The sequence below is a fragment of the Odocoileus virginianus genome, chromosome 27 (genome assembly GCF_023699985.2).
Source record: "Odocoileus virginianus isolate 20LAN1187 ecotype Illinois chromosome 27, Ovbor_1.2, whole genome shotgun sequence".
NCBI lineage: Eukaryota > Metazoa > Chordata > Mammalia > Artiodactyla > Cervidae > Odocoileus > Odocoileus virginianus.
In genome coordinates this window covers 44,436,099-44,463,331 of record NC_069700.1, presented here as the reverse complement: position 1 = coordinate 44,463,331, position 27,233 = coordinate 44,436,099, and the positions used below count along the sequence as shown (strand labels likewise).

The 27,233-nt window shown below is 36.2% G+C and overlaps 2 protein-coding genes and 1 pseudogene across 2 annotated transcripts; 1 reads left to right on the top strand and 2 right to left on the bottom strand.

Annotated features, from left to right (window-relative positions):
* Window positions 1–8,744: 8,744 nt before the first annotated feature.
* On the top strand, window positions 8,745–9,706 carry LOC110143530 (putative olfactory receptor 2B8; annotated as a pseudogene).
* An 8,451-nt stretch (window positions 9,707–18,157) lies between these two features.
* LOC110143531 (olfactory receptor 2G3-like) lies at window positions 18,158–19,108 on the bottom strand. The gene has a single exon (XM_020903180.2). The coding sequence runs from the start codon at window positions 19,106–19,108 to the stop codon at window positions 18,158–18,160; it is 951 nt and encodes a 316-aa protein (XP_020758839.2).
* Window positions 19,109–25,498: 6,390 nt separating this feature from the next.
* Window positions 25,499–26,449, bottom strand: LOC110143532 (olfactory receptor 2G3-like). Its single transcript, XM_020903181.2, has one exon. It carries the CDS (start codon window positions 26,447–26,449, stop codon window positions 25,499–25,501), a length of 951 nt encoding a protein of 316 aa, XP_020758840.2.
* Window positions 26,450–27,233: the final 784 nt, after the last annotated feature.

The window sequence follows — 27,233 nt, the reverse complement described above, 5'->3', positions numbered from 1 at the left end:
ATTCCTGTAAATACTCTCCTTTAAACATAGAAAGAACAATACTAGAAGAAAGAGGATAGCACAATTACTGTGAAATTCATCAAGATAATGGAATAGAAAATTAATATACAGAAATCCATTTTTTCATATATGTTAACATGTTAGGAAAGATAATGTAAAAGAAAATTGAATTTACAATAGCAAAACAAAAACAGCAAAACTTTATAGCAAGTGTAGAATCCATTAGTAATGAAATCTTTAATTAAACTATTGAAGGAAACAAAACAAGAATTGAAAAAATGGAAAAATTACACTACACTATGTTCTTACAGAAGAGAAATTCCTTTAGAAACTTGAAATAACTGAGGTTATTTATCTATGAGTCCAAAACCAGAAGCCATAAAATGAAAAAAAAAACAAAAAAAAAACCTTTAAGATCAACTTGTAATCATACTGAAACATACAAAAGACAAATGACCAACTGGGAATTACAGTTCTATAAATAGCACCTAAGCATACAAAGGTGTTTGCCATTTATATCAAAGGTAAAGCACTAATTTCCATCAGAGATAAAAAGTTCCTAAAATCGATAAGAAAATCCACTTCCTCTCTCAATAATGGGTAAAGTATACAAACAGGTAGCTTTGAGAAAAGCAAACAGAATAACTCTTTAAAAATTACATATTCCTCAATCGCACTCAAAATAAGAGAAATGAGAAATAAGACTGTCAATTCAGTTAGTCGTTCAGGCGTGTCCGACTCTTGGCAACCCCAAGGACTGAAGCATGCTAGGCTTCCCTGTTCATCACCAACTACCGGAACTTGCTGAAATTAACGTCCATCGAGTTGGTGATGCCATTCAACCATCTCATCCTCTGTTGTCCTCTTCTCCTCCTGGCTACAATCTTTCCCAGCATCAGGGTCTTTTCCAATGAGTCAGTCCTTTGCATCAGGTGTCCAAAGTATTGAGCTTCAGCTTCAGCATCAGTCCTTCTGATGAATTTTCAATGCTGAAGAAAAGAAGAGAAGCTAAAGGCAAAGGAGAAAAGGAAAGATATACCCATCTGAATGCAGAGTTTCAAAGAATAGCAAGGCGAGATAAGAAGGCCTTCCTCAGTGATCAGTGCAAAGAAATAGAGGAAAACAGAATGGGAAAGACTAGAGATCTCTTCAAGAAAATTAGATACCAAAGGAGCATTTCATGCAAATAAAACTATAGGGAGAGACAAATTTTTTGACTCTAGGTGGGAAATTTTCCACACTTTGTTGACACTGACACACTCAGGTGTTTGGTGAAGGCTAGTGCAGCCACTGTGCCCAAATGTTGGGCAATTTGCCAACATTTCTCTAGTATAAAATTCATTTGCATAAGTTTGGGCCATTTTCTTTTTTCTTAGAGCATTTGTTTTTCTTGGAGTTCTTATTTATATATTCTGAGAACTCATCCTTTATTAGTTACATGTATTGCAGAAATCTCCCATTTTTGGGGATTGTCTTATTATTGTAATTTTTCATAAATTATCATAATAAATATAATTCTATTTATTATAGGTGAATGTATCTACAGCAATCTTTATGGTGTATTTTTTTGTTTTTAAGATACTCTCAAATAATAAATATATTCTCTACCTAACTCTGAAAGTTAAAAAAATATATCTTTCATTTATGTGTACTTATTAACCTACAATGTATTTGTGTATGTAATATAAGGTAGAGATCGAATTTTGTGTTTTCTCCAAATGGTTAAAAAGCTTCTCTTGTGCCACATAAGATGAGTTTCTGAGAAAATAATCATTTTATACACTTGTAAATGGATGGTATATTGTTACAGATATAGTTCAGGTTTTGGGCATTATTCATCAATATGCAAAATTTACATAACCTTTGACTTAAAATTCTCATTAAGCATCTAACAGAAATACTATTACATACACAGCAATACATGCTCACAAACTGTCTACTGCAGATTTTGTAAAAGTTAAAAACTGGGAAGAACCAAAATGTCAATCATCATTGCAAGAGTAAATAATCCATTTAAATAGAAATTGTTGACATTGTTCTGCATTAAAATAATAAGATCTCTATGTACTGATGTAGAATAATTTCCAGACACACTGGTAAATGAAGAAAGGCAGTTGCATAAAAACACATTTTCCATGATAAAACTTATTTTTCAAAATGTTTATGTGAACTTGAGTCTGTCTGTGTATGTGTGTCTGTCCATGAGAGGTGGGGGAAGGGGAGGAGAAGGAGAGATGGAGAGAGGAAGGGATCAGGAAAGCTTGGTTATAGCCAAAAGATTAAATCAGCAAAAAAAATTTTTTTTTTTTGAAAAAGAGAAACTATGTATTTTTATTCCTTGAAGTATTATACATTCTGTATGAAAATTTAGGAAATATAATTAAATACAAAAATATAAGGAGGCTACAAAGATTTATCATGGTCCCATCTTTTGAAGACATCTGCCCTTCAGAGTTGATATATATTTTTCCATTTACACTGTCTAGTGCTGGCACTTTCAGAAGGAGGGCTCTTGCCCAGCCTTCTCACTTATAAAGTTAAAATTCTGGTTAGATTTTCCAACTCTTTGTTTTTTTTTTTTCATTTATTTTTATTAGTTGGAGGCTAATTACTTTGCAATATTGTAGTGATTTTTGCCATACAAACACATGAAAAGATGCTCAACATTACTCATTATCAGAGAAATGCAAATCAAAACCACAATGAGGTACCATTACACTCCAGTCAGGATGGCTGCTATCCAAAAGTCTACAAGCAATAAATGCTGGAGAGAGTGTGGAGAAAAGGGAACCCTCTTACAATTTTGGTGGGAATGCAAACTAATACAGCTGCTATGGAGAACAGTGTGGAGATTGCTTAAAAAACTGGAAATAGAACTGCCATATGACCCAGCAATCCCACTTTTGGACATACACACCGAGGAAACCAGATCTGAAAGAGACACGTGCACCCCAATGTTCATTGCAGCACTGTTTATAATAGCCAAGACATGGAAGCAACCTAGATGTCCATCAGCAGACGAATGGATAAGGAATCTGTGGTACATATACACCATGGAATATTACTCAGCCGTTAAAAAGAATGCATTTGAATCAGTTCTAATGAGATGGATGAAACTGGAGCCCATTATACAGAGTGAAGTAAGCCAGAAAGATAAAGACCAATACAGTATACTAACACATATATATGGAATTTAGAAAGATGGTAATGATAACCCTATATGCAAAACAGAAAAAGAGACACAGATGTACAAAACAGACTTTTGGACTCTGTGGGAGAAGGCGAGGGTGGGATGTTTCAAGAGAACAGCACTGAAACATGTATATTATCTAGGGTGAAACAGATCACCAGCCCAGGCTGGATGCATGAGACAAGTGCTCGGGCCTGGTGCACTGGAAAGACCCAGAGGAATCGGGTGGAGAGGGAGGTGGGAGGGGGGATCGGGATGGGGAATACTTGTAAATCCATGGCTGATCCATGTCAATGTATGACAAAAACCACTATAATATTGTCAAGTAATTAGCTTCCAACTAATAAAAATAAATGAAAAAAAAAGTGAGTATACTCAATACCATTTAAACCAGAAATTTCAATCCAAAGTACAGACCCAAAGAAATGTTTGATTTTTTTCCCCTTGGCTATGCCATGTGGCTTGTGGGATCTTAGTTACCCAACCAGAGTTAGAACTCAGGCCCTTGGCAGTGAAAGTGGGGAGTCCTGACCACTAAACCACCAGGAAATTCCCCAGAAATGCATAAATTTGTCCACTGAAAGACATATCCAATAATGTATATATTGACACTATTTGTAATAGCCTTCCAATGAAACTATCCAAATGTAAGCAATAAAAATAAATTGCATTATATTCATAAATGTATAAGTATATGGTAATGAGAATGAATGACGTAATGTACATGTAAAAACATAGATGAATCTTACAGACATAACATTGAGACACAAAATTGTACATCTTAGATGAGTTTAGTTATTTAAATTTCAAAACCAAGCAAATAAGGCTTATGGTTTTGGTAATCAAAAGAGTGTCTTAGGGGATAGTGGCTAGGAAGAGACACAGGGGGAGCTTCTGACCTGATGGATATATTCTCTCTTGCTTCTATGTGCCACTTCACAGGAGTCTTTCAACTCTGTAAAAATTCATTGAGCTCATATTTATGACTTTTTCATTTTTCTATATATGTTTTACTATTATACAATAAAAATGTAATAAGAGAAGCTAGACCACAGATTACAACCAAAAAAATCAAATTCATATAGTTGCTAAAGGGCCAGTCTCCTAATATATAAAAACTTCCCCAAACCAAGAGGAAATTTATAAACTCAAAGTAAAATGGACAACAACATCTTCAAATGCCAACAGCTTTTTCACAAATAGGCAGCAGCATCTGAACATACAGAAAGAACAGCAACCTCATTCATTATAACAGAAATACAAAATACAGTGACACGAAGATACAATTTCTTAACTATCAGGTTGAAAAATAAATCCAAAATTTTGACAACATAATATATTGGTGAAGCTCTGGATTACTAAATGATGTAATTCATATTAAGCTTTAATAAAAAAAGGTGCCAAGCCCTGATAGCTCAGTTGGTAAAGAATCTGCCTGCAATGCAGGAAACCCTGGTTCGACTCCTGGGTCAGGAAGATCCCCTGGAGAAAGGATAGGCTACCCACTCCAGTATTCCAGCCTGGAGAATTCCATGGACTATGGGTCGCAAAGAGTCGGACACGACTGAGTGGCATTCACTTCACTTTCTTTTACTTTCAAGCACAAAGTAAACACCACTTATTCATTTCAAGATTCATGAGTGTGTATACTATGGCAGAATTATGTACAATTCATTTGCTTTGTAAGCAGTTTATGATGCTATTTTTTGTATTTTCCCGATGGCCCAAGCGCTTTTCTCTCTGAGTTTTAATTGCAACTGGGAGATTGGTTCCCCAAGGTGAGAATTTCTAGCATGCCCCATCCTAAAGTCACTACATTCCCTGAGGAGTAAAAAACAAGGAGACCCTAGGTATCCTTGTATTCTTTTAAATACGGCATAAAAAAAAGAGGAGAGTCAATATTGTGATGAGATTTAGACACAACGAATTCGTGCTAGGACGAACTAGCGAGAGTGAGACACCTTACAAGCTGAACAAAGCAGCAAAACTGAGAAGTGACACAGAGCCTCTGAGAGGCTTCTTTCAGAGAAAATGGAAACTTGGTTCCAAAAGAGGGGAAGTTACTTTTACTCTTTGTGCTATTCTTAGTCTTAGAACCTGTGGCTTAGACGACCGCCACTTTGACAATCAACAGGTTTGTTTGTGGAGACCGAGACTACAGACAACAGCAGAAGGCAGAGGTGCAATCATGGCATGTGAATTAAAATAATTTTATTAAAGATAAAATTAATTAGAGGTAGAGAAAAAGGAATAATGATGTTTAAATATTTGAATAGTAAGAGTGAGTAGGGTATTTAGTTTCCATCGTGTAACTTTTTTTCTTTTTTAATCTCCGAGATTGTTAATTTTGAGGAGAGCTCACTGGCAGGTGAGGAAAATTATCCTGAGTAATCCTTCTTATGAGTTGATCTCTCCCCCCAAGTCAATGTAGATTTGGTGAGAAATCTTAGAGTTTTGGGAAATGACCCAAATAATCAAGTGGGTGAGCTCCTATTTACTAAGGAACCATATTTCTACATATTTGTAATTTGTAATCTGGAAAGGATTCCTAGTGGATTTAGGGGTAGTACAAATTCATCTCAGCAACATGTCAACAGAGTACAGAAAGTTTGCTGATGTGCAACTTGCACAAGCTTCAGTGAATTAATTATTATGCCAGTTCGGTAGCATAAAAGGTACAAAGAGATACTGCACTTGTTTCTAGGACCAATTTGATTGCATACTTCCTGTTCACAATGTCTTATTCTGTCAAAGATAAAGAAAAAATTCCATTTTATACTATTTTATTCTAAGAATGCATACAGTAAGAAAACATATACTAACTTACTATATACTAAGAAAGAAAGCATGAGGAAAAATGTTTTGAATGACTGTTGTGAGGTATTTGTTTAGATTATGTAGGATGTAAAAGTATTTTCTGAATACATCTTCAGCTTGTATTTATCATATGACACTTGGTCTTCAGAAAATGTCCCTATATAGTAATTGCTATTCTTAGCAATTGTTCTTTTCAGGAAACATTAAAATCAGAATCCCTTCTTTCCTTTCTTTCTTCTTCCTCTCCTTGCTTCCTTCCTGCCTTCCAAAAGGAGTAGTGAATAATATCCTTTGAAAGGTGAACATTACAACTGGCCACAGACTAATTTTTGAATTAGTTGAATTCTGACTTTGGTGACTTCATTTCTGTCTCATAGTCTTATGCCCCATTATGATTCCTTCTCAGTTTGGGGAGTTTTCTAGACAGCCCACATAACCATCCATGCATAGAAGATTACATATGCTGTAGAAGAACCTCTCTTTCCATATGAAAATGACTCTCATATTCATATCAAACAGATCACAATATGAATGGTGAATGATGTATATATGGAAACAGTATAAATTTTATCAGGACACTGTGCTAATCCAAAGGGTTTAAGCTTTTATTTTTTTTTCCTTACTGTCTGTCAAATAATTCTGCATATTTGTATTATGGATTTGACTAATCATAAAAAACGAATACTCCAGTATTCTTTCTAGGAGAATTCCATGGACAGAAGAGCCTGGCGGGCTACAGTCCATAGGCATCATGAACAGTTGGATACAACTGAGCAACTAAAACACACACACACACACAAATACACACACACACAAATACACACACACACACACACACACAAGAAGCATGCTTAATCACTGAATATAATTTGGAAAAGTGGAACATAATTATATAATGAAAATCATTAGTAATCTCAAACCCAATTATTTTTTGTAGTTTTCTCATCCTTTTGTAAGCATAATTTACATATATTTATATTATGCATGTTTCATATACTAAAATATTATGATGATGAATAGGCATTGCATGTATATAATTAATTTTATTGACTATAACCATCTAATCAATAGATAAATTATATTCAACATTTTGCTATTCTGAAACATTAAAGTTATTTTTTCTAATTTTTTAAATCATGTGAATATACCAGCAATGCCTATCCTAGCATGTAAATATGTATGTGCATTGATTTTATATCTCAAGTGTTTTCTTAAGGAGAAGTTGACAAATGATATTATTAATATCATTTAAAATAACATTCCTTTATTCTTTTAAATTATTGGTGATGTTTAAAATTTTTCAGTATGAAATTTTATTTGCATTTATATGCTAATCTTTTGAAATTGCACCTTTATTTAGTATTAATAATTATTTGCTATATGAACTTAATTTTAATAGGATTTTTAATAATTAGATCTCAGGATAGTAATTATAAATTATTTCAAGATATTTTATTCTTCCTAATCTTTTTACTTCTTATTTAATTTTACTATTTCACTGTGCTAGCTGATAAACCATCTCACTGTTCTTTCCAGGACATGATCCTGTTTTGCTTAATGTACTTTGCCGTGTCTAAGTTCATACAAGAGTATCCTTGAATCCAGGCATACATATAATTAAAGATAACAGATTTCATATCTTTATTAACTAATATCCAATGTGACAAATAAAATGTTATTAAGTGAATGTTTATTCACATATTACAGGTTTATTCATGAATCCTGTGACTACATACAATAGTATTTAAAAAACAGGATTTTCTCAGAGGCAGAGACAAGGAGTCTGATGCTTATGCTACCACTTACTACCTATGTAATTATAGGCCATTTACTACCTATGTAATCCAGGACTCACACCAGAGAGTATGTATAATATTTTTCACAGCTTTTTCCACTTTGCTGTAGCCCATTTTGAGAATTTTTATCCTTAGAAGTGTGGCTAAATGGAGAGAATAGTAAAAACATCCATAGAAAACACAAACTTTTAAAATATAAATATATATATAGACATATATATATATATATCAAAACTTTTTTGGTGTAAATATATACTATTTGGTAGAAATGTGTTCAACATAAGTAAAATAAGTGAAAATTTTAGTCCTACTTATGTTAACTTCTACTAACTATTTCTTGGCTAAATGTGATAATAAATTAATTCTATAAAGGATTGTCTTTGGTCCTTGGAATTTTATCTATACTAACTTAATTACAATAAGCAGAAAGGAGACATACAGTGATTAAAAAGGAGGATTTATATTCTTTAACTGACAGTGCCTATCAAAGATGGTAAATTTCATCTGCTTTAATATAGATGCATTAAGATCACCAAGAAAGTGAACTGAATTGAAAAAAAATAAGTTAAAAAATATATCGAGTGAATTAGAGATTTAATGAAGCTCCAATGAAGTCTCGGTGTCTCTCCATCTTAACAGATCCAACACTTTCTTTTTGCAATGATTTACTTTTGTAATACCTTGACTTAGTTACCTATATGCTTACCAAATGAAAATCATGGCTTAAAATATGGTTCTTAAAATATAGATATATTATCGTTAACTCTCATTCTTCTTCCCTAGGTAGTAAAAGGAAATACATTAATGATTTTATTTGTTTCAGCATCCCCTACCCAGTTCCTCTATTACATGTAGGTTCATTAACCAGCATTAAGTTCTAAGCAAAGGCTAATCAAGCTCCCAAATCTGACTGTGGTGTTTCCAGCAAGTAAAGTCACGCAATGAGAAGATTCAATAACACTCTTCTTCACTCCAAGGGCTTTGTTCTGGTGGGCTTCTCTGAATGGCCCAAACTAGAAATGGTTCTTTTTGTGACCATCTCCATTTTCTACATAATGACTATCCTTGGGAATTCAGCCATCATTATCTTGTCACGCCTTGATCCCAGACTCCACATCCCAATGTATTTCTTTCTGGCTAATCTCTCTTTTTGGACCTTTGCTATACTACCTCCACTGTCCCCCAGATGCTGGTCAACATACAGGGTGGCCAGAGAAAAATCAGCTATGGAGGCTGCATAGCTCAACTATTCATCTTCCTTGGCTTAGGATCCACTGAATGTGTCCTTCTCTCAGTAATGGCCTTTGATCGTTATGTAGCTATCTGCCAGCCTCTGCATTACACAGTTATCATGCATTCTCGGCTATGCCAACAACTGGCAGCGGTGGCTTGGGTAACAGGTTTCAGCAACTCTCTGGTGCAAACAGTGTTGACTTTCCTGCTACCTCGCTGTGGTCAATATCAGGTGGAGAATTTCTTCTGTGAAGTACCTGCCATGCTTCAATTATCATGTGTTGATACATGGATCAATGAAGTGGAGATGTATGCTGCTGTGGTCATCATAAAAGTTATCCCAGTGGGATTAATCCTGTTCTCTTACATCAACATTGTTAGGGCAGTGGTAAGAATCCAGTCTTCTGAGGGTCGCAAGAAGGCTTTCAACACATGTGGGTCTCATCTGCTTGTGGTCGTTATGTTCTATGGCTCAGCCATTAGCGGTTATGCGTATATGGCACCCAAGAGCAATTCTGCCAAGTTGAAGGGCAAGCTTCTTGCGCTCTTCTATGGACTCGTAACTCCAATGCTCAACCCCCTCATCTACACCTTGAGGAATAAGGATGTGAAGGAAGCAGTAAGGAAGCTGCTGGGGAGAGAACAAGAGCAAGGGTGGACCATGGCTTAGGAGAATGTAGTCCTCTTATCATTCAAACACCACACTCCCAAAATGTCTTTACCAGCTTTCACTATTCCTTTCACTCCCAAGTAACAGTGGCTGATTGTTACTATTATCACCCAAGTATTTCATAGAAAGTCAAATGTTGGTTATTCTCCTCTTGAAATAATGAAGCAGCTTAAAAAGTGGATACTGAATATTTATAGGTTTTAATTAAATATTGCATTTTTACTCTGTTTTTTCTAATGAAACTTAAAAATTAATATCCAAATATGATACTAAAACTGGTGATTAAGGAAGCAATCTTGAGACGTCTTTAAAAAGCAGAAAAATGACTACTTGAAATGACTAAATTATGCGGAATGCACCTATAGACCATCAACAGGGCATTTCATTTCTTCTTTTCATATACTTTCTTTAAAATGCTGTCAGTGTAGCTGTTGTATATGTAATAAAATTTAAATCAAATGAGATTGGAAGCTCCTCAGGGAGCCAAGTGCATGCTGTGTTTCTCTACACTGTTCTGAAGAAAAGGGGCATACCTGTAGAAAACTCTGTGCTTCTGACTGTTAGTTCACTTATCCTTTCCTGCTAGCAACCTCTTACAGAATATTTTTACAACTCTGCATGTCATTCTACAGAAGTTTTTCCTCATGGCACTCATCTCACACACTAGCAAAGTAATGCTCAAAATTCTCCAAGCCAGGCTTCAACAGTGCATGAACTGTGAACTTCCAGATGTTCAAGCTGGATTTAGAAAAGGCAGAGGAACCAGCGATCAAATTGCCAACATCTATTGGATCTTTGAAATAGCAAAAGAGTTCCAGAAAAACATATACTTCTCTGCTTTATTGACTATGCCAAAGCCTTTGACTGTGTGGATCACAAAAAGCTGTGGAAAATTCTTAAAGATATGGGAATACCAGACCACCTGACCTGCCTCTTGAGAAATCTATATGCAGGTCAAAAAGCGACAGTTAAAACTGGACGAGGAACAGTTCCAAATCGGGAAGAGTACGTCAAGGCTGTATATTGTCCCCCTGCTTATTTAACTTATATGCAGAGTGTACATCATGAGAAATGCTGGACTGGATGAAGCACAAGCTGGAATCAAGATTGCTGGGAGAAATATCAATAGCCTCAGATATGCAAATGACACCATCCTTATGGCAGAAAGTAAAGAAGAACTAAAGAGCCTCATGATGAAAGTGAAACAGGAGAGTGAAAAAGCTTGCTTAAAACTCAACCTTCAGAAAATGAAGATCATGGCATCATTTCATGGCAAATAGATGGGGAAACAAAGGAAACAGTTACAGACTTTATTTTTCTGGGCTCCAAAATCACTGCAGATGGTGACTGCAGCCCTGAAATTAAAAGACGCTTGCTCCTTGGAAGAAAAGTCATGGCCAACCTAGACAGCATATTAAAAAGCAGAGGCATTACTTTGCCAACAAAGGTCCATCTAGTCAAAGCTTTGGTTTTTCCAGTAGTCATGTATGGATGTGAGAGTTGGACTATAAAGAAAACTGAGCACCAAAGAATTGATACTTTTGAATTGTGGTGTTGGAGAAGACTCTTGAGAATACCTTGGATAGTAAGGAGATCCAACCAGTCATCCTAAAGGAAATAGTCCTGACTATTCATTAGAAGGACTGATGCTGAAGCTGAAAGTCCAATACTTTGGCCACCTGTTGCAACTGACTCATTTAAAAAGACTCTGATGCTGGGAATGATTGAAGGCAGGAGGTGAAGAGAACAACAGCGGATGAGATGGTTGGATGACATCACCGATTCAATGGACATGAGTTTGAGTAAGCTCTGGGAGTTGGTGATGGACAGGGAAGCCTGGCATAGTGCAGTCCATGGGGTCACAAAGAGTCAGACACAACTGAGCAACAGAACTGAACTGAACATACGAGGAATGTGTACGTCTCTTAGTAATGGTGTTTTATCTAAAAGCATCTTGTTGCCCAGACAGTATATATTTTATTCTTGGTGCTCAATCATCTTTATCAGCATTGTATAGCTATTCTCAGCAGGCCAAATGGGAAAACTATATTTTCTTGAAATTGAAATGCAGGAAATCATATAGCTTCTTTACAAGGTTGTATTTCCCTAAACCCATGTTTTACAAACTCTGTTTTTATGTAATAACTACTGGATGTAAAAGCATGTGCTGTACTATGCTTAGTCACTCATTCCTGTCCCACTCTTCGTGACCCCATATACTGTAGCCCATCAGGCTCCTCTGTCCATGGGGATTCTCCAGGCAAGAATGCTGCAGTGGGTTGCCGCTCCTCCAGGAGATCTTCCCAACCCAGGGATTGAATCCAGGTCTCCCACATTGTGGGTGAATTCTCTACTGTCTGAGCCACCAGGAAAGCCCAAGAATACCGGGGTGGGTAGCCTATCCCTTCTCCAGGGGATCTTCCTGACCCAGGAATTTTTACCAGCTGAGCTACCAGGGAAGCCCGGATGAAAAGCCTACATCTCAGCAACAGTGTCCAGGCTTGAAACAGTCAAGAGCCTCTTGGATGTACTCTGAAAATAGCCCAAATATCTGAAAGAAGTTCCTACTTGAATACATGTCACTACACATCTTTTCTTACCTTCTTATGCAAATTGTGACGTTCACATTGGAAACATAGGAGAAAAAAGCAGACTGAGTGGATTTAGCACAAAGTACAAAAAAAAATCCACTCTCAAAGATTGTAATGCAATAGGTCATTTAATTAATGGTGATGTACCCTTGTTCTTTCCAGATATGTTTCAGCAGTGGATATATAGTTTATTTCTCCTAAAGAGTATGGAAGTAAGTTGCTTGAAGATGTTATAAAATGCCTATCATCTTTTTTTCTCAGAGTATTTTTTAAGAGCAGTTTTAGCTACAGGGGCTTCCCTTGTGGTTCAGCTGCTAAAGAATCAGCCTGCAATGTGGGAGACCTGGCTTCAATTTCTGGGTTGGGAAGATTCCCCTGGAGAAGGGAAATGCTACCCACTCCAGCATTCTGGTCTTGAGAATTCTGTGTACTATATAGTTCATGGGGTCGCAGAGTCTAACACGATTGAGCGACTTTCACTCTCACTTTGTTTTACAGCAAGTTTAAGAAAAAGGTTCAGAGATATTCCATATATCTGCCTCACCTCCCTCCCACCACCACCCTTCCCACCCGGCGACACAAAACCTCGCAGACTATCAACATCCCACAACAGAGTGCTACATTCGTTCTAACTAATGAACCTATACTGACACATCATTATCTCTCAAAGTCCGTGCTTTACATTAGGGCTCATTCTTGGTGTTGTACATTCTATGAGTTTGAATACTTATAATGACATATGTCCACCATTGAAGTATCATACAAGATATTTCACTGTCCTAAAAATCCTCTGTGCTCTCCCTATTCACTTTCCTTCCACCCTAACACCTGGCAAACACTAATCTTTTTGATCTCCATAGTTTTGCCTTTTCCATATATGATACAGTTGGAATCATTATAGACTGTAGCCTTTTCAGACTGACCTCTTTCACTTACTGATATGCATTTAAGTTTCTTCTGTGGCTTTTCAATGCTTGATAGTTCGTTACTTTTTAGCACTGAATAAGAGTCCATTGCCTGGAAGTATCACAGATCATTTATTTATTCACTTACTGAAGGATATCTTGGTTGCTTCCAAGTTTTGGCATTTACAAGTGGAGCTACTGTAAACATCCATGTGCAGGGTTTTGTGTGAACATAGGTTTTCAACCCCCTTGCATAAATACCAAGGAATATGATTGCTAGGTCATAGGGTAAGAATATGTTTAATTTTGTAAGAGACTGCCAAACTATCTTCCAAAGTGGATGTACCGTTTTGCAATCCCATCAGCAATGAATGAGGATTTCTGGTGCACCACATGCTCACCAGCATTCAGTGTTGTCAATGTTCTGAATCTTGGCAGTGCTTATAGGTGTATAGTGGTATCTCATTGTTTTAATTTGCATAATTTGCATTTCCCTGATGACGTGATATGGAGCATCTTTTCATATGCTTACTTACCATCTGAGTATCTTCTTTGATGAGATGTCAAACTCTCTGGCCTATCTTTTAAATTGAAATGTTTAATTATTGTTGTTTTAATATTTCCTTGTATATTTTAGACAGCAGTTCTTTATGAGATTCTTTTGCAAATATTTTCTCCCAGTCTGTGGCCTTTCTAGAGCTAGCATCTTTTAAGTTTTACCTATATAATTTATTCTTCCTCCTTTGTTCAAAACCTCACATATTTTAATACTATAAAAATAGAAATTTCCTTGTTTTTTCTAATATGTATATATATTTGATGTATGCATGTGAAAGGTAAAAGATGTTAAATATTTCAAATATCCTTGCATATATGGTCCAGTATTTTGGGCTTTGTCTCTTGGTCACACATTTTAACTATGAATTTGGACATAGTTTAATTCCATTTAAACTAATTTAAGATTTAATTCCATTTAAACCAGCATTCATTGGTTTTTCAAAATTGTGCTAGCCATTGTTAGACATAAGTAGTGATCTTCTCTTGTAGGATGTTTATAGCTACACTTTATCATATTAATAATGTTCCCTTCTAAAGCTAGTATGCCAAATGTGGTTTTATGTTAGCATGAATGGATGTTGAATTTTATCAAAGGACTTTTCTGCACCTATTAAAATGATCTTATGGTTTTTTCCCCTTTTTTGTTAATACAGTATATTTTATCGATTGACCTTGCAACATTAATACAACTTTGAATTCTTGGGATAAAATCACCTTGGTCATAATCTATTCTCCTTTTGTTATATTTTAGATTCAAATGCTAATAATTTGCTTAGAATTTTTCATTACATTCATGAGAAAGAGAGAAAGGTCTATAATTTTCCTCTCTTGAAAGACTTGGGAATCTTGATGTCAAGATTTATTATTAATAAAATGTCTTATGGGCACAAGAATAGACAAGGAAAATAATGAAACACAATGGAGAATCCAGAAAGAGACCCACATGATTTTAGACACTAGATTTATAACAAACTTGGTCCTGAAGAGAAGAGAGGAAACAGTAATTTTTAAATAGTGCTTTGTCAACTGGGTATTCATAAAAAATAAATATTGACATTTCTCTCACAAAAATTATTTTAGAGAATATAAATGTAGATTTTAGAGAATATAAATGTGAATGCAAAACATCAAACCATCTGGAATATAAAACTGATGAGTATTTTTATGATTTGGAGGTTGGAAAGAAAAGTTTTTTTTTTTTTTTTTTTGATTGGTAAAGCTGGTGACTTCTTCTTTTTTTTTTTTTTCATTTATTTTTATTAGTTGGAGGCTAATTACTTTACATCATTACAGTAGTTTTTGTCATACATTGAAATGAATTAGCCATGGATTTACATGTATTCCCCATCCCAGTCCCCCCTCCCACCTCCCTCTCCACCCGATCCCTCTGGGTCTTCCCAGTGCACTAGGCCCGAGCACTTGTCTCATGCACCCAACCTGGGCTGGTGATCTGTTTCACCCTAGATAGATCTGAAAGAGACACGTGCACCCCAATGTTCATCGCAGCACTGTTTATAATAGCCAGGACATGGAAGCAACCCAGATGCCCATCAGCAGACGAATGGATGAGGAAGCTGTGGTACATGTACACCATGGAATATTACTCAGCCATTAAAAAGAATTCATTTGAATCAGTTCTAATGAGATGGATGAAACTGGAGCCCATTATACAGAGCGAAGTAAGCCAGAAAGATAAAGACCATTACAGTATACTAACACATATATATGGACTTTAGAAGATGGTAATGATAACCCTATATGCAAAACAGAAAAAGAGACTCAGATGTATAGATCAGACTTGTGGACTCTGGGAGAAGGCGAGGGTGGGATGTTTCAAGAGAGAAAAGTTTTTTTAAAAAAATTATGCATAAATAGCACTAATATAAGGAAGTCATTGATAAATCAGATTTCCTTAGCAACTTTTCTAATCACAAGATACCATTAAGAAAATGAAATGTCCATCCATAGTGCAGGATGATATGTTTATAAAACTTACTACAACAAAAGTTAGACCAGAAAATAAAAATATCTACAAATCAAGAGAAGAGAAAGCAGATAACCTAATATAAAAATGTCCTAAAATCTTGAATAGGTGCTTCACAAAAATTGATTCTTAAATGACCAATCAATATACAAAAAAGATGATTAACTACTTTAGTCATCGTGGAAATGCAAGTTAAACTCACAATTTAATACTACTATAAGATTCCCAGAATACCTAAACTAAGACAGACTAATACCTCCAAGTGTGATTAAAAATAAATGAGCAGAAGGTATTCTCATACATGGCTGGTGGGAGTCTAAAATGGTTCCTCCATCTGAAAACTATTAGGCAGTGCACATACTAAAGCTTAGCATGTGCATACCATATTACTTAGAAATTCTATTCCTAGATGCACTCATCAAAATATTTTAATTAAAACACTCATACAAGCAGTACTGATAATAAAACCAAATAGAAATGATCAAATATTCAGTAGTTAAAATAATCAATAAATTGTATTATATTCATAATATAGAACTATATACAGCAATGAAAGCAAAATACTGCTACATGCACGAACAAGTGAAATGAAAAGATTATGTACTGCCTTATTCAATCTATGCAAAGTTTGTAAACACATAAAACAAACTTTGTTTTTAGTCATCTGGGTACTAATTATATGTGGGCAAGAAAATTAGAATGTGAATGGAATTGGAATGGGAGGGCGCTTGGAGAGTGTATAATGTTCAAGTTTCATATCTGGGAAATGGTTGCATGTGTTTTTATTTTCTTTTTGTGATTAATCATCAAGGTGAAAGTCATGTGTAGTGTTTTCTTCTTTATGTCAAGATTGTATAACTAGAACTTTATGCTAATATTCTTACAAGGAGAAATACATAGAGCAGTTTTTAATGACAAAATTATTAAGCAGTCTAACATTCCAAAAGAATAAACTTAAGTAATGATAATACATATATGTTTTCCATACATAATTACATATCAGATTTAAAAACTTTAAAATTGTTCAAAAATAATGCAGCTTGATACAGTTTTATTTTATCATGTAGCCAAAATAAAAGTCATTAATTAGATTCAGAAATATTTTTTAACTTGGAGTTACAATTTGAGCAAAAAAAATTCTAAAAAGTCTATTCATAATTTAAAGCAAAATGATACATGACCTTAGAAGTCTAAGTTTCTTTTGCTTTAGGTTGATATAGCACATAACTTATTTTTATAAATCAGCTGTAACACCATGGCATTTTAAAAGAAATTATATTTTAATTAATTATCTCCCTCTGCATGAAGAAAAGGAATACTGATTTGTTTACTTAAAAACATATATTTATTAAAATTGAAATTTTATCAATTCATAAATATTAGATAAGTAAATGCAGTAGAAAATGATTTAAAGTAGAAACAGCATTGCTACATAGTAAAGAAAAACAGAAATAAGGACATATAATCAAATATCATTAGATGTCTCAAGAGGGCTCATTGGTGAGAAATCTTAGATATCATGACTCTCTTTTGAATTTGACAGGACATTCTCTTTTCTCAGAATCCATGTCCTTTAATAATGGCATTGGTTTCCCTCAGTTTTCCATTAAAAGACTAGCTTGTTTATAATTAATTAGATTTAAATGCTCTGTCACTTTTCACATGGCAGGGACTGGATCCTATAATCTGTCACTTGATAGAAATCATTTAATCATCTAAATGCAAAATGAAAACTCAAAATCCACTATTTCTGGCACCAGTGTGGATACAATTTCTATGGACAATCAAAATATCAAGGAAAAGCTAACCTGACAAAGACTCAAATTAGAATGTAAGAATGAGAACAAACAAATAATTAAACAGCAGACTTAAACAGAATGGCCAAGGGATGGTGAGTTGCAGAGTCAAGGAATTCAGTGCAGTTAAGGTAGATTTTCAAACTACATGCTTCTACTGGTCCAAGGGAGGGATCCAATGGGCACTATTGCAACAGACCACCAGAAATAAGCTGCTAGTAGTAAAACTACTAGGTTTAAAAACACCTAGCTTGTGAGTATCACATTGTTTATTTATACAAAGGAACCAACTAATAGATTGATTTCATTTAGAAAGGCAAAGCCAAGAATACCTAAGAGAAAGGGCAGAGAGAGAAGAAATAGGTTCTGGAAATAGTAAGTCATGCTTGTAATTTATTGACTGACACATAACAAAGACATCTGTTTAGAGAGTTTATCCTGGAGTACTTTAAATAAGGAAATGAAAGAAAGCAATTTCAGGCTTATGGATTTTCTAGAAAGTCTTGCAGGTTTGGTTTTGCAGCATATATGTGAAGCTGTCTCCAGATAATGCCTTCTGGTGTATCTTTCCTTCGGCACCTCAGCCTTAGTCAGGCCACGTCTCTTCTTTTACCTCATCAGAGTTTCTCACTCTGCTGCGCTCTATCTTTCTGTAGCAGCCTCTTCAAAGCCCCCTTTACATCTTTGTTTCTCAGAGTGTAAATGAGAGGGTTAAGGGTGGGGGTCACAATGGTGTACAAAAGGGTTATGAACTTCCCTTGACTGTGAGCATAAGAACTGTTGGGTTGGATATAGACAGCTGTGATGGTTCCATAGAAGAGAGTGACTACCAAGAGGTGAGACCCACAAGTGCCAAGGGCTTTTCGCCAGGCTTGAGCTGATCTGATCCTCACTACTGCTTGAGCAATGCATCCATATGAGATCAAGATAAGTGTCAGAGGGAGGAGGAGGAGCACCAAGGAAGCCATGAAGAGCTGGACCTCATTGGCATGAATGTTTACACAGGCCAGCTTGACCATGGCAGGCACTTCGCAGATGAAGTGGTAAATCCTGCGGTTCCCACAACGGGGCAGGCGAAGGGTGATGGTGCCCTGAATTAGGGTGTTGCCCACTCCACTCAACCATGCCATTCCTACCAGAGACTGGCAAAGTCGTGAGTGCATAACTGTGGCATAATGGAGTGGTCGACAAACAGCAGCATAGCGATCAAACGCCATGACAGCTAGGAGAACACATTCAGTGGATCCCAGTGCCAGGGATGCGTAGAGTTGAATGGCACAGCCCGTAGGACTGATTGTCTTGTAGGGGCCATGGAGGTTCCATAGCAGTTGGGGAGCAATGCTGGTGGTAAGACAGAGGTCAACAAAGGAGAGATTGGTAAGAAAATAATACATGGGTGTGTGGAGCATGGGATCCAGACAAGAGATCAAGATGATCGCTGTGTTGCCTACCAGTGTCAGGAGATAGGAGATTAACACAACCACAAAGAGGATCTTCTCAAGCTGTGGGTGGTCGGAGAAGCCCACCAGTATGAAATCTCCTGCCAAACTCTCATTAATCGTCATCATCAGCCTACTCTTGAAAAGAAGAGAGGCACATGTGAAAATACAGAAGTCAGATAGTGAGAAACAGTTAGGATCAGAAATACAGTTGGGAGAAACTGATCCTGAAGGTGAGATAAGAGGAGAGAGAACCGTTTGTCTCTAGGAGGAAATTAAAAGTGTGCAAGAGCTTACAGAAAACTGATAAACATATAATGACATAACATGGACCATATAAGAAATGATTAATCATTCATTGCTACTTAGTCCTCCCAAACGAAGGCTTCCCTAGTGGCTCAGATGGTAGGGAATCTGCCTGCAATGAGGGAGACTTGTGTTCAATCCCTGGATCAGGAAGATCCCCTGGAGAAGGGAATGGCAACCCATTCCAGTATTCTTGCCTGGAGATGGACAGAGGAGCCTGGTGGATTACAGTCTGTGAGGTTTCAAAGAGTTGGACAGGACTGAGCGACTACGTTTTCTTTTATTTTTCTCCCAAACAATGTGTCAATTATTGGCTCCCTCCTGACATTCATTACCGCTTGACCTGTTTATAAATCCCTCAAAGGCTAATATTTAAGACCCTTTGGATAAATCCAAGGCTTAAACATGTCTTTTGATTCCTTTTTCTGCTTACTCTTGCAGTCTAATCATAAGACACTTTGCCCATGGTGTTCCTTATTCAGCAGTATTCCTCAAATATTTCTCAGCTCCTCGATGGTTTTTCAGTTTTAATCTTACCAAACTACTTCCTCTGCTGAAATAGTCCCTCCTTATCTTGTTTACTAGTTAGCTCTTATTCACTTTTTACTTCTCTACTTGCCAAGAAAGACTGTCATTTTTTAAATGTACTACATCTTTTTTTAATCTCCCTTCCAAAAATGTTTTTGTCTCTTATCCTCAAATCTTTCAGCAGCCAATCAGCAGCAACTATGTAATGAAAGTGCTATGAAGTTAGTGACATATCACTAAGGAATCAAACAGACTTGTTCCTCTGCTACTATATACTATAAAGTTATATAAAGGAAAATTCAGACTACTCAAAACATAGTTTTAATGAAATAAGTGAGATTTTTGAGAAGCTTTGGGTCCTTTAACCAATATAAAAATACTATATCTAATTAAAAACAAAATGTTTTTAATAAGGCACTAAACATTTACTTGCAACTTACAACAATATTTCTCTCTGAAGACTCTAGTATCATTTAAACTAGACTGTCCTTTAAGTTTTGTCATAAAAAAATGTTGAAAGAAAACTATTATATAGATGGTATCTATTAAGCAACTAAAACTATCTGATGATTAGATATTTCACATTATCATTAGCATGACTTTGAGAAATGCATGAATGGATTGGCTAGTAGTAAATGAGACAAGGGAACTGGTTAGGAGGCCGTAGCAATACTTCAGGAAACAGATGGCTTGGTGGTAGCAGGGAAGATTTATATTTTTAGACAGGCTCTACAGAATAAGTCTAGACAAACTTAGAGACTCTGGATGCAGAAAGTGGGAAGGAAGTGTCAATAATGAGCCACAGGTTTATTTCTTTAAAAATCAGGTGTCATCTACAGAGAAGCATGAAAGTGGAAAAAATCTTCGGTAAAGAAAGTGCTAGATATGCATATCTCTGTTTATGATTTTTAAAAATTTAATGAATAAGAATATCAAGCATGATTCAATTCTACTTTTGATCCTTTGTCACACATCTTCCTAAGTCATCCACTCGAACATACCCAGGATGCTGTAATTGGAAACCACCAGTACCTTCTCTAACAGAAATTTTTTACTTTGAAATTTTCTATCAATTGTACTCATCATTCCATAACTATCCAAAATTAAGTTTGAATGTGATCATTTCAGTCATGCATTTTAACCAATCTATTCTTATATCATTTAATTTTCTAAAAAGACTTATTAATTCATATCATTCTAGATGGTAACACAGTCTAGGTGGTCTCTTATTTTTTGGTTTGTACTCTTCATTACCTTCCTTTATATGATTGTCAGAATCAAACAACACTGGGATATTAAACCACTTTTATTTCTTAAAATGTAAAATTGAATTTAAGGTTCTGTGCAATTTCAGTTTCCCTTTCTGCTTTCAGAGTTATCTCCCATCATTTATAATTTGTTCTGACAAAGTCTGTCTCTCTGTTTACATAAAGTTCTAATTTATTGAAACTTCTTGCTAACTGCATTTCTTCTCCTTTGATGAATGTATTTCTTTCACCCTTAACAAATTCTACTAATCTGTTAATATTTATCTCTTAGATTAGCATCATCTAAGATGCACTCACATCCTCACTGTACAATACACTTGTCTTCTGAAATCCTGAATTGCTGTGTAATATTGTGTCAGTATGTATAAGGACCTTTTTCATTAAGCATGCCAAGTGTTATGAAATGGAAAATAGCCTCTAGATAATGGGTTAAGATTTTATCTTAAATATCTTTTGTATTATCCTTAGCACACAGGTCTTTTTAAAAGCATAGTTAAAGCCAAACAAATATGTTTTGAATAAAATAACACCTTTATTTTATGACCAAACTAGACAGCATATTAAAAAGCAGAGACATTACTTTGTCAACAAAGGTCCATCTAGTCAAGGCTATGGTTTTTTCAGTGGTCATGTATGGATGTGAGAGCTGGAATATAAAGAAAGCTGAGTGCCGAAGAATTGATGTTTTTGAACTGTGGTGTTGGAGAAGACTCTTGAGAGTCCCTTGGACTGCAAGGAGATCCAACCAGTCCATCCTAAAGGAGATCAGTCCTGGGTGTTCATTGGAAAGACTGATGTTGAAGCTGAAACTCCAATACTTTGGCCACCTGATGCCAAGAGCTGACTTATTGGAAAAGACCCTGATATTGGGAAAAATTGAGGGCAGGAGGAGAAGGGGATGACAGAGGATGAGATGGTTGGATGACATCACTGACTCAATGGACATGGGTTTGGGTGGACTCCAGGAGTTGGTGATGGATAGGGAGGTCTGGCATGCTTCAGTTCATGGGGTCACAGAGTCAGACACGACTGAGTGACTGAACTGAACTGAACACCTTTATTAATTCTACTAAACCACTTTTTCCCCAACTAGCAAAAATGTGTGTTTAAGATATATATTTAAACATAAAGCAATATAACTACATATAATAATGTTAACCTGAAGACTAAATATCTATTACAAAGGACCTACATTATTCGATTGCTGCACCAACTCCTCCCATTATTTAGTCAAGAAATTTCAGTCAGCAACAATATTAGAAGACCTGTTTTAAAAAATGTAAAGCTCTGAAATATATTATATATGTATATATGTGTGTGTGTATATATATATATATGATCCCCAAGGCTTTTTTCTGATACAATCATCGTACCTAAATATATTTAACTCACTCCTTAACCCAGTTCCATTCATGCACTTGTTCCTGGAAAAGTAGAACACATGAGTATCACAATTTACTGCATCCCACATTTTAAACTGTGTATATTTATATATGAATGGAGTCTCTTCAGTTCTCTACCATTTTTGAAAAAATAGAATGATCCCAAGTCTAAAGGGAGGAAGAACACATGCATACAAATATACATGTACAAACATAATGTAAACAAACATCCATGTATGTTTGTTACAACTTTATAAGAAAGAGTTCATATCTTCAATACGTTAACAAACTGTATAATTGGAAAGAATTTAAGAAAGCTAAGAGTGAGAATTCTTTCAAATGTAGAGAAAGCATGCTTTCTTTATTTTCTGTTTCTGTATTTATCTTCCTGAATGTACATTCTTCAAAGTTAAGGCAGTGGTAGAAATGTAGTTTAATTCAAATTGAACTCCCTTCTAAGAGAGTAAGAATAAATTTAGTACGATGTTCAGAAATAAAAACACTTTATAGAAGGTGGATATGAAAGCTTGGAGGATTATTGGCCAGGGTAGTTTGAGGAAGGGGCTTCCCTTGCATCTTCCCAGGTGGCTCAGTGGTAAAGAGTCTGCCTGCCCAGACAGGAGACACGGATTTGATTCCTGGGTTGGGAAGATCCCCTGGAGGAGGGCATGGCTCCTTACTTCAGTATTCTTGCCTGGAGAATTCCGTGGACAGAGGAGCCTAGCAGGCTACAATTCATAGGCTTGCAAAGAGTCAAACACGACTGAATGACTGAGCACACACACTCATACACACAGTTTGAGGAAGAATTACATGAGCAATTGAAGAAAATTATAATGTTGTCTCTATATAGATAATTTATAGAACATGTAAATAAACAAGAGAAAGCATGTGGTTCTCATTATTTCCTCACCTCTGATAATTTTGTCCTTCACTCTTCCAACTAGTTTAATAAGCCAGGAAAGTGATGCTTATGCATGAGCTTTCCAAACCACAAGGTTCTAAATATGGATCTTTAAATCCAAGACTAAATGGGGTGGTAGTGTTTATTTCAGGAGCCAGAACGAACTAAAATTTGTTACGGTAGCAAGAATTTATATTAAGCCTGGAATGGAACCTTAGGGACTCTTATCTTCCTAATTGGGCAATTAATACTAAGCACAATAGTGACCAAGAACAAAGGTCTCTTAAGGAAACTATATGGAAATAACTACTTCTGATCACATAGATCTTCAGTCTTGAAGACTTACAGACCCTGAGTCGTATGCTAAAGTCAAATCTTAGAAAAGTGAAAATAAAGTCCTCCACCTCAGCACAGTGTATGTATAGAGGCATGATTTCCATGTAATTATTGAGCATATCACTTCCTAGGCAGATTGATAAGAAGTCCAGGGGTCCCCAAAGAGAAAGGGTTCTGGGGTTCTCGAGAAGGAGATATGGGTCTGGAATTCTCAAGGAAGAGAAAAAGGTAAATGTTTCTTTCTCCTCTACATTCCTTAGTCTTAGTCACATCAAACGTTTCTTTTCTGTAAGTCTGGAACTGATAATTACACAACAAACAACTCAGTTTAAACTCTGTACTAGGGATTATATAACAAAAATATATCCTGTTTGAGGACAGTTTCTCCTTCTTGAAAGCCTTCTGACTAATTCTGGTATCTTAGAATATATAATATGGGAGTAGGTCTGGTGGGATCGTTCTATTATTAAGTTCTAATCCTGTTATCCTAAAATGTAAATTGTGGGAGTTGGTCTAGTAAACTTTTTACAAGCTTTAGACATTCTTTTGACTTATTGTAATAACTAATTTAAAAAGTATATAATTCCCTTGCTAAAGACTAGCGAGTCTGTCCCCCTTCTGATGTACATGTCAGAAGCTTTCTCTGTCCCTTTTTATACTTTAATAAAACTCTGCTACACAAAAGCTCTTGATTGATCAATCCTGGTCCCTGGTCCCAAAGCTAAATCTTCTTTGGAGATCATGAATCCAACACCATTCACCATAAGCTATCATTATCACCACCACTTTCATATTTAAATAATCACCATATCATCAGGAAAAAAGGTTCTAACTGTTAAGATGTAGGAACATTCATACTGGAGCAAACACAAAATACACAGAGATGATTCCTCCAAAAGTCAGAAAGACAAAGGACAAAAAACCTCTCAACCCTCTATCTCCCATGTCAGGAAACATAGCTGCTAGAAATATTGGAACCCTCAAACAAACATGCACACACACACACAAACACACACTCATGAAATGAATTAGATATATGCCCTGTCACTTTTCACATGGCAGGGTCTGGATCCTATGATCCGTCACCTGACAGAAATCATTTAATCATCTAAATGTAAAATGAAAACTCAAAATCCACCAATGCTGGCACCCATGTGGACACAATTGCTATGGACACTCACAATATCAATGAAAAGCTGACCTGAGAAAAACTCAAATTAGAATATAACAGTAAGAAAGAAACAAAAAATTAAACAACTAAACAGAATGGTCAAGGGAGGGTGAGTTGCAGAGTCAAAGAGTTCAGTGCAGATAAGGTGGATTTTCAAGATACAGGCTTCTGCTGGTCCAAAGGCGGGATCCAGATGGGCAATACTACAACAGACCACCAGGAATAAGCTGCTAAAGAGTAACTCGAAAACACCTAGCTCATGAGTATCATATTGTTTATTTATACAAAGGGACCAACCAATAGATTGATTTCATTTAACAAGTCAAAGCCAAGACTACCTAAGAGAAAGGGCAGAGAGAGAAGAAAATAGGTTCTGGAAATAGTAAGTCATGCTTGTAATTTATTGACTGACAGATAACAAAGACGTCTGTTTAGTGAGTTTATCCTGGAGTACTTTAAATAAGGAAATGAAAGAAAGCAATTTCAGGCTTATGAATTCTCTAGGAAGTCTTGCAGGTTTGGTTTTGCAGCATATATGTGAAGCTGTCTCCAGATAATGCCTTCTGGTGTATCTTTCCTTTGGCACCTCAGCCTTAGTCAGGCCACGTCTCTTCTTTTACCTCATCAGAGTTTCTCACTCTGCTGCGCTCTATCTTTCTGTAGCAGCCTCTTCAAAGCCCCCTTTACATCTTTGTTTCTCAGAGTGTAAATGAGAGGGTTAAGGGTGGGGGTCACAATGGTGTACAAAAGGGTTATGAACTTCCCTTGACTGTGAGCATAAGAACTGTTGGGTTGGATATAGACAGCTGTGATGGTTCCATAGAAGAGAGTGACTACCAAGAGGTGAGACCCACAAGTGCCAAGGGCTTTTCGCCAGGCTTGAGCTGATCTGATCCTCACTACTGCTTGAGCAATGCATCCATATGAGATCAAGATAAGTGTCAGAGGGAGGAGGAGGAGCACCAAGGAAGCCATGAAGAGCTGGACCTCATTGGCATGAATGTTTACACAGGCCAGCTTGACCATGGCAGGCACTTCGCAGATGAAGTGGTAAATCCTGCGGTTCCCACAACGGGGCAGGCGAAGGGTGATGGTGCCCTGAATTAGGGTGTTGCCCACTCCACTCAACCATGCCATTCCTACCAGAGACTGGCAAAGTCGTGAGTGCATAACTGTGGCATAATGGAGTGGTCGACAAACAGCAGCATAGCGATCAAACGCCATGACAGCTAGGAGAACACATTCAGTGGATCCCAGTGCCAGGGATGCGTAGAGTTGAATGGCACAGCCCGTAGGACTGATTGTCTTGTAGGGGCCATGGAGGTTCCATAGCAGTTGGGGAGCAATGCTGGTGGTAAGACAGAGGTCAACAAAGGAGAGATTGGTAAGAAAATAATACATGGGTGTGTGGAGCATGGGATCCAGACAAGAGATCAAGATGATCGCTGTGTTGCCTACCAGTGTCAGGAGATAGAAGATTAACACAACCACAAAGAGGATCTTCTCAAGCTGTGGGTGGTCGGAGAAGCCCACCAGTATGAAATCCCCTGCCAAACTCTCATTAATCGTCATCATCAGCCTACTCTTGAAAAGAAGAGAGGCACATGTGAAAATACAGAAGTTAGATAGTGAGAAACAGTTAAGATCAGAAATACAGTTGAGAGAAACTAACCCGTAGGTGAGATAAGAGGGGTGTGCCGTTTGGGAGAGGAGAGAGAACCGTTTGTCTCTAGGAGGAAATTAAAAGTGTGCAAGAGCTTACAGAAAACTGTTAAACATATGATGACATAATGTGGACCATATAAGAAATGATTAATCATTAATTATTGCCCAGTTCCCCGAAGTTTCATTTTTTCTTATAAATCCACCCTCTTATTCTCCCAATAACATCCTGTAAGCTTGTAAGTTAAAGAAAATAAGGAGATGTTATCCCATCAAAAAACATCTTTGTAGACATTCTATCAGTTGTCAACAATAAAAATAGCAATAAGAATATTTTCTGAAAAAAATTATATGATTACTTCCATACTCTACAGTAACACATGCAATTCTCAAACTCATGCTAAGGATAATGTGAAAAACCTAGTCATCATAGAGTGTTAATTAGTTAATAGATACCATCTATATAATAGTTTTCTCTCAACATTTTTTCATAATAAAAAAATTGGTAGTCTAGTTTAAATGGTGTTACAGAGTCTTCAGAGAGAAGTATTGTTGTAATTTGCAAGTAAATGTTTAGCACCTTATTAAAAATAGTTTGTTTTTAATCAGATATTTTATTTTAATATTAATTAAAGGACTCAAAGCTTCTCAAAAAATTTCATTTATTTCATAAAACTCTGGGGTATTCTGAATTTTT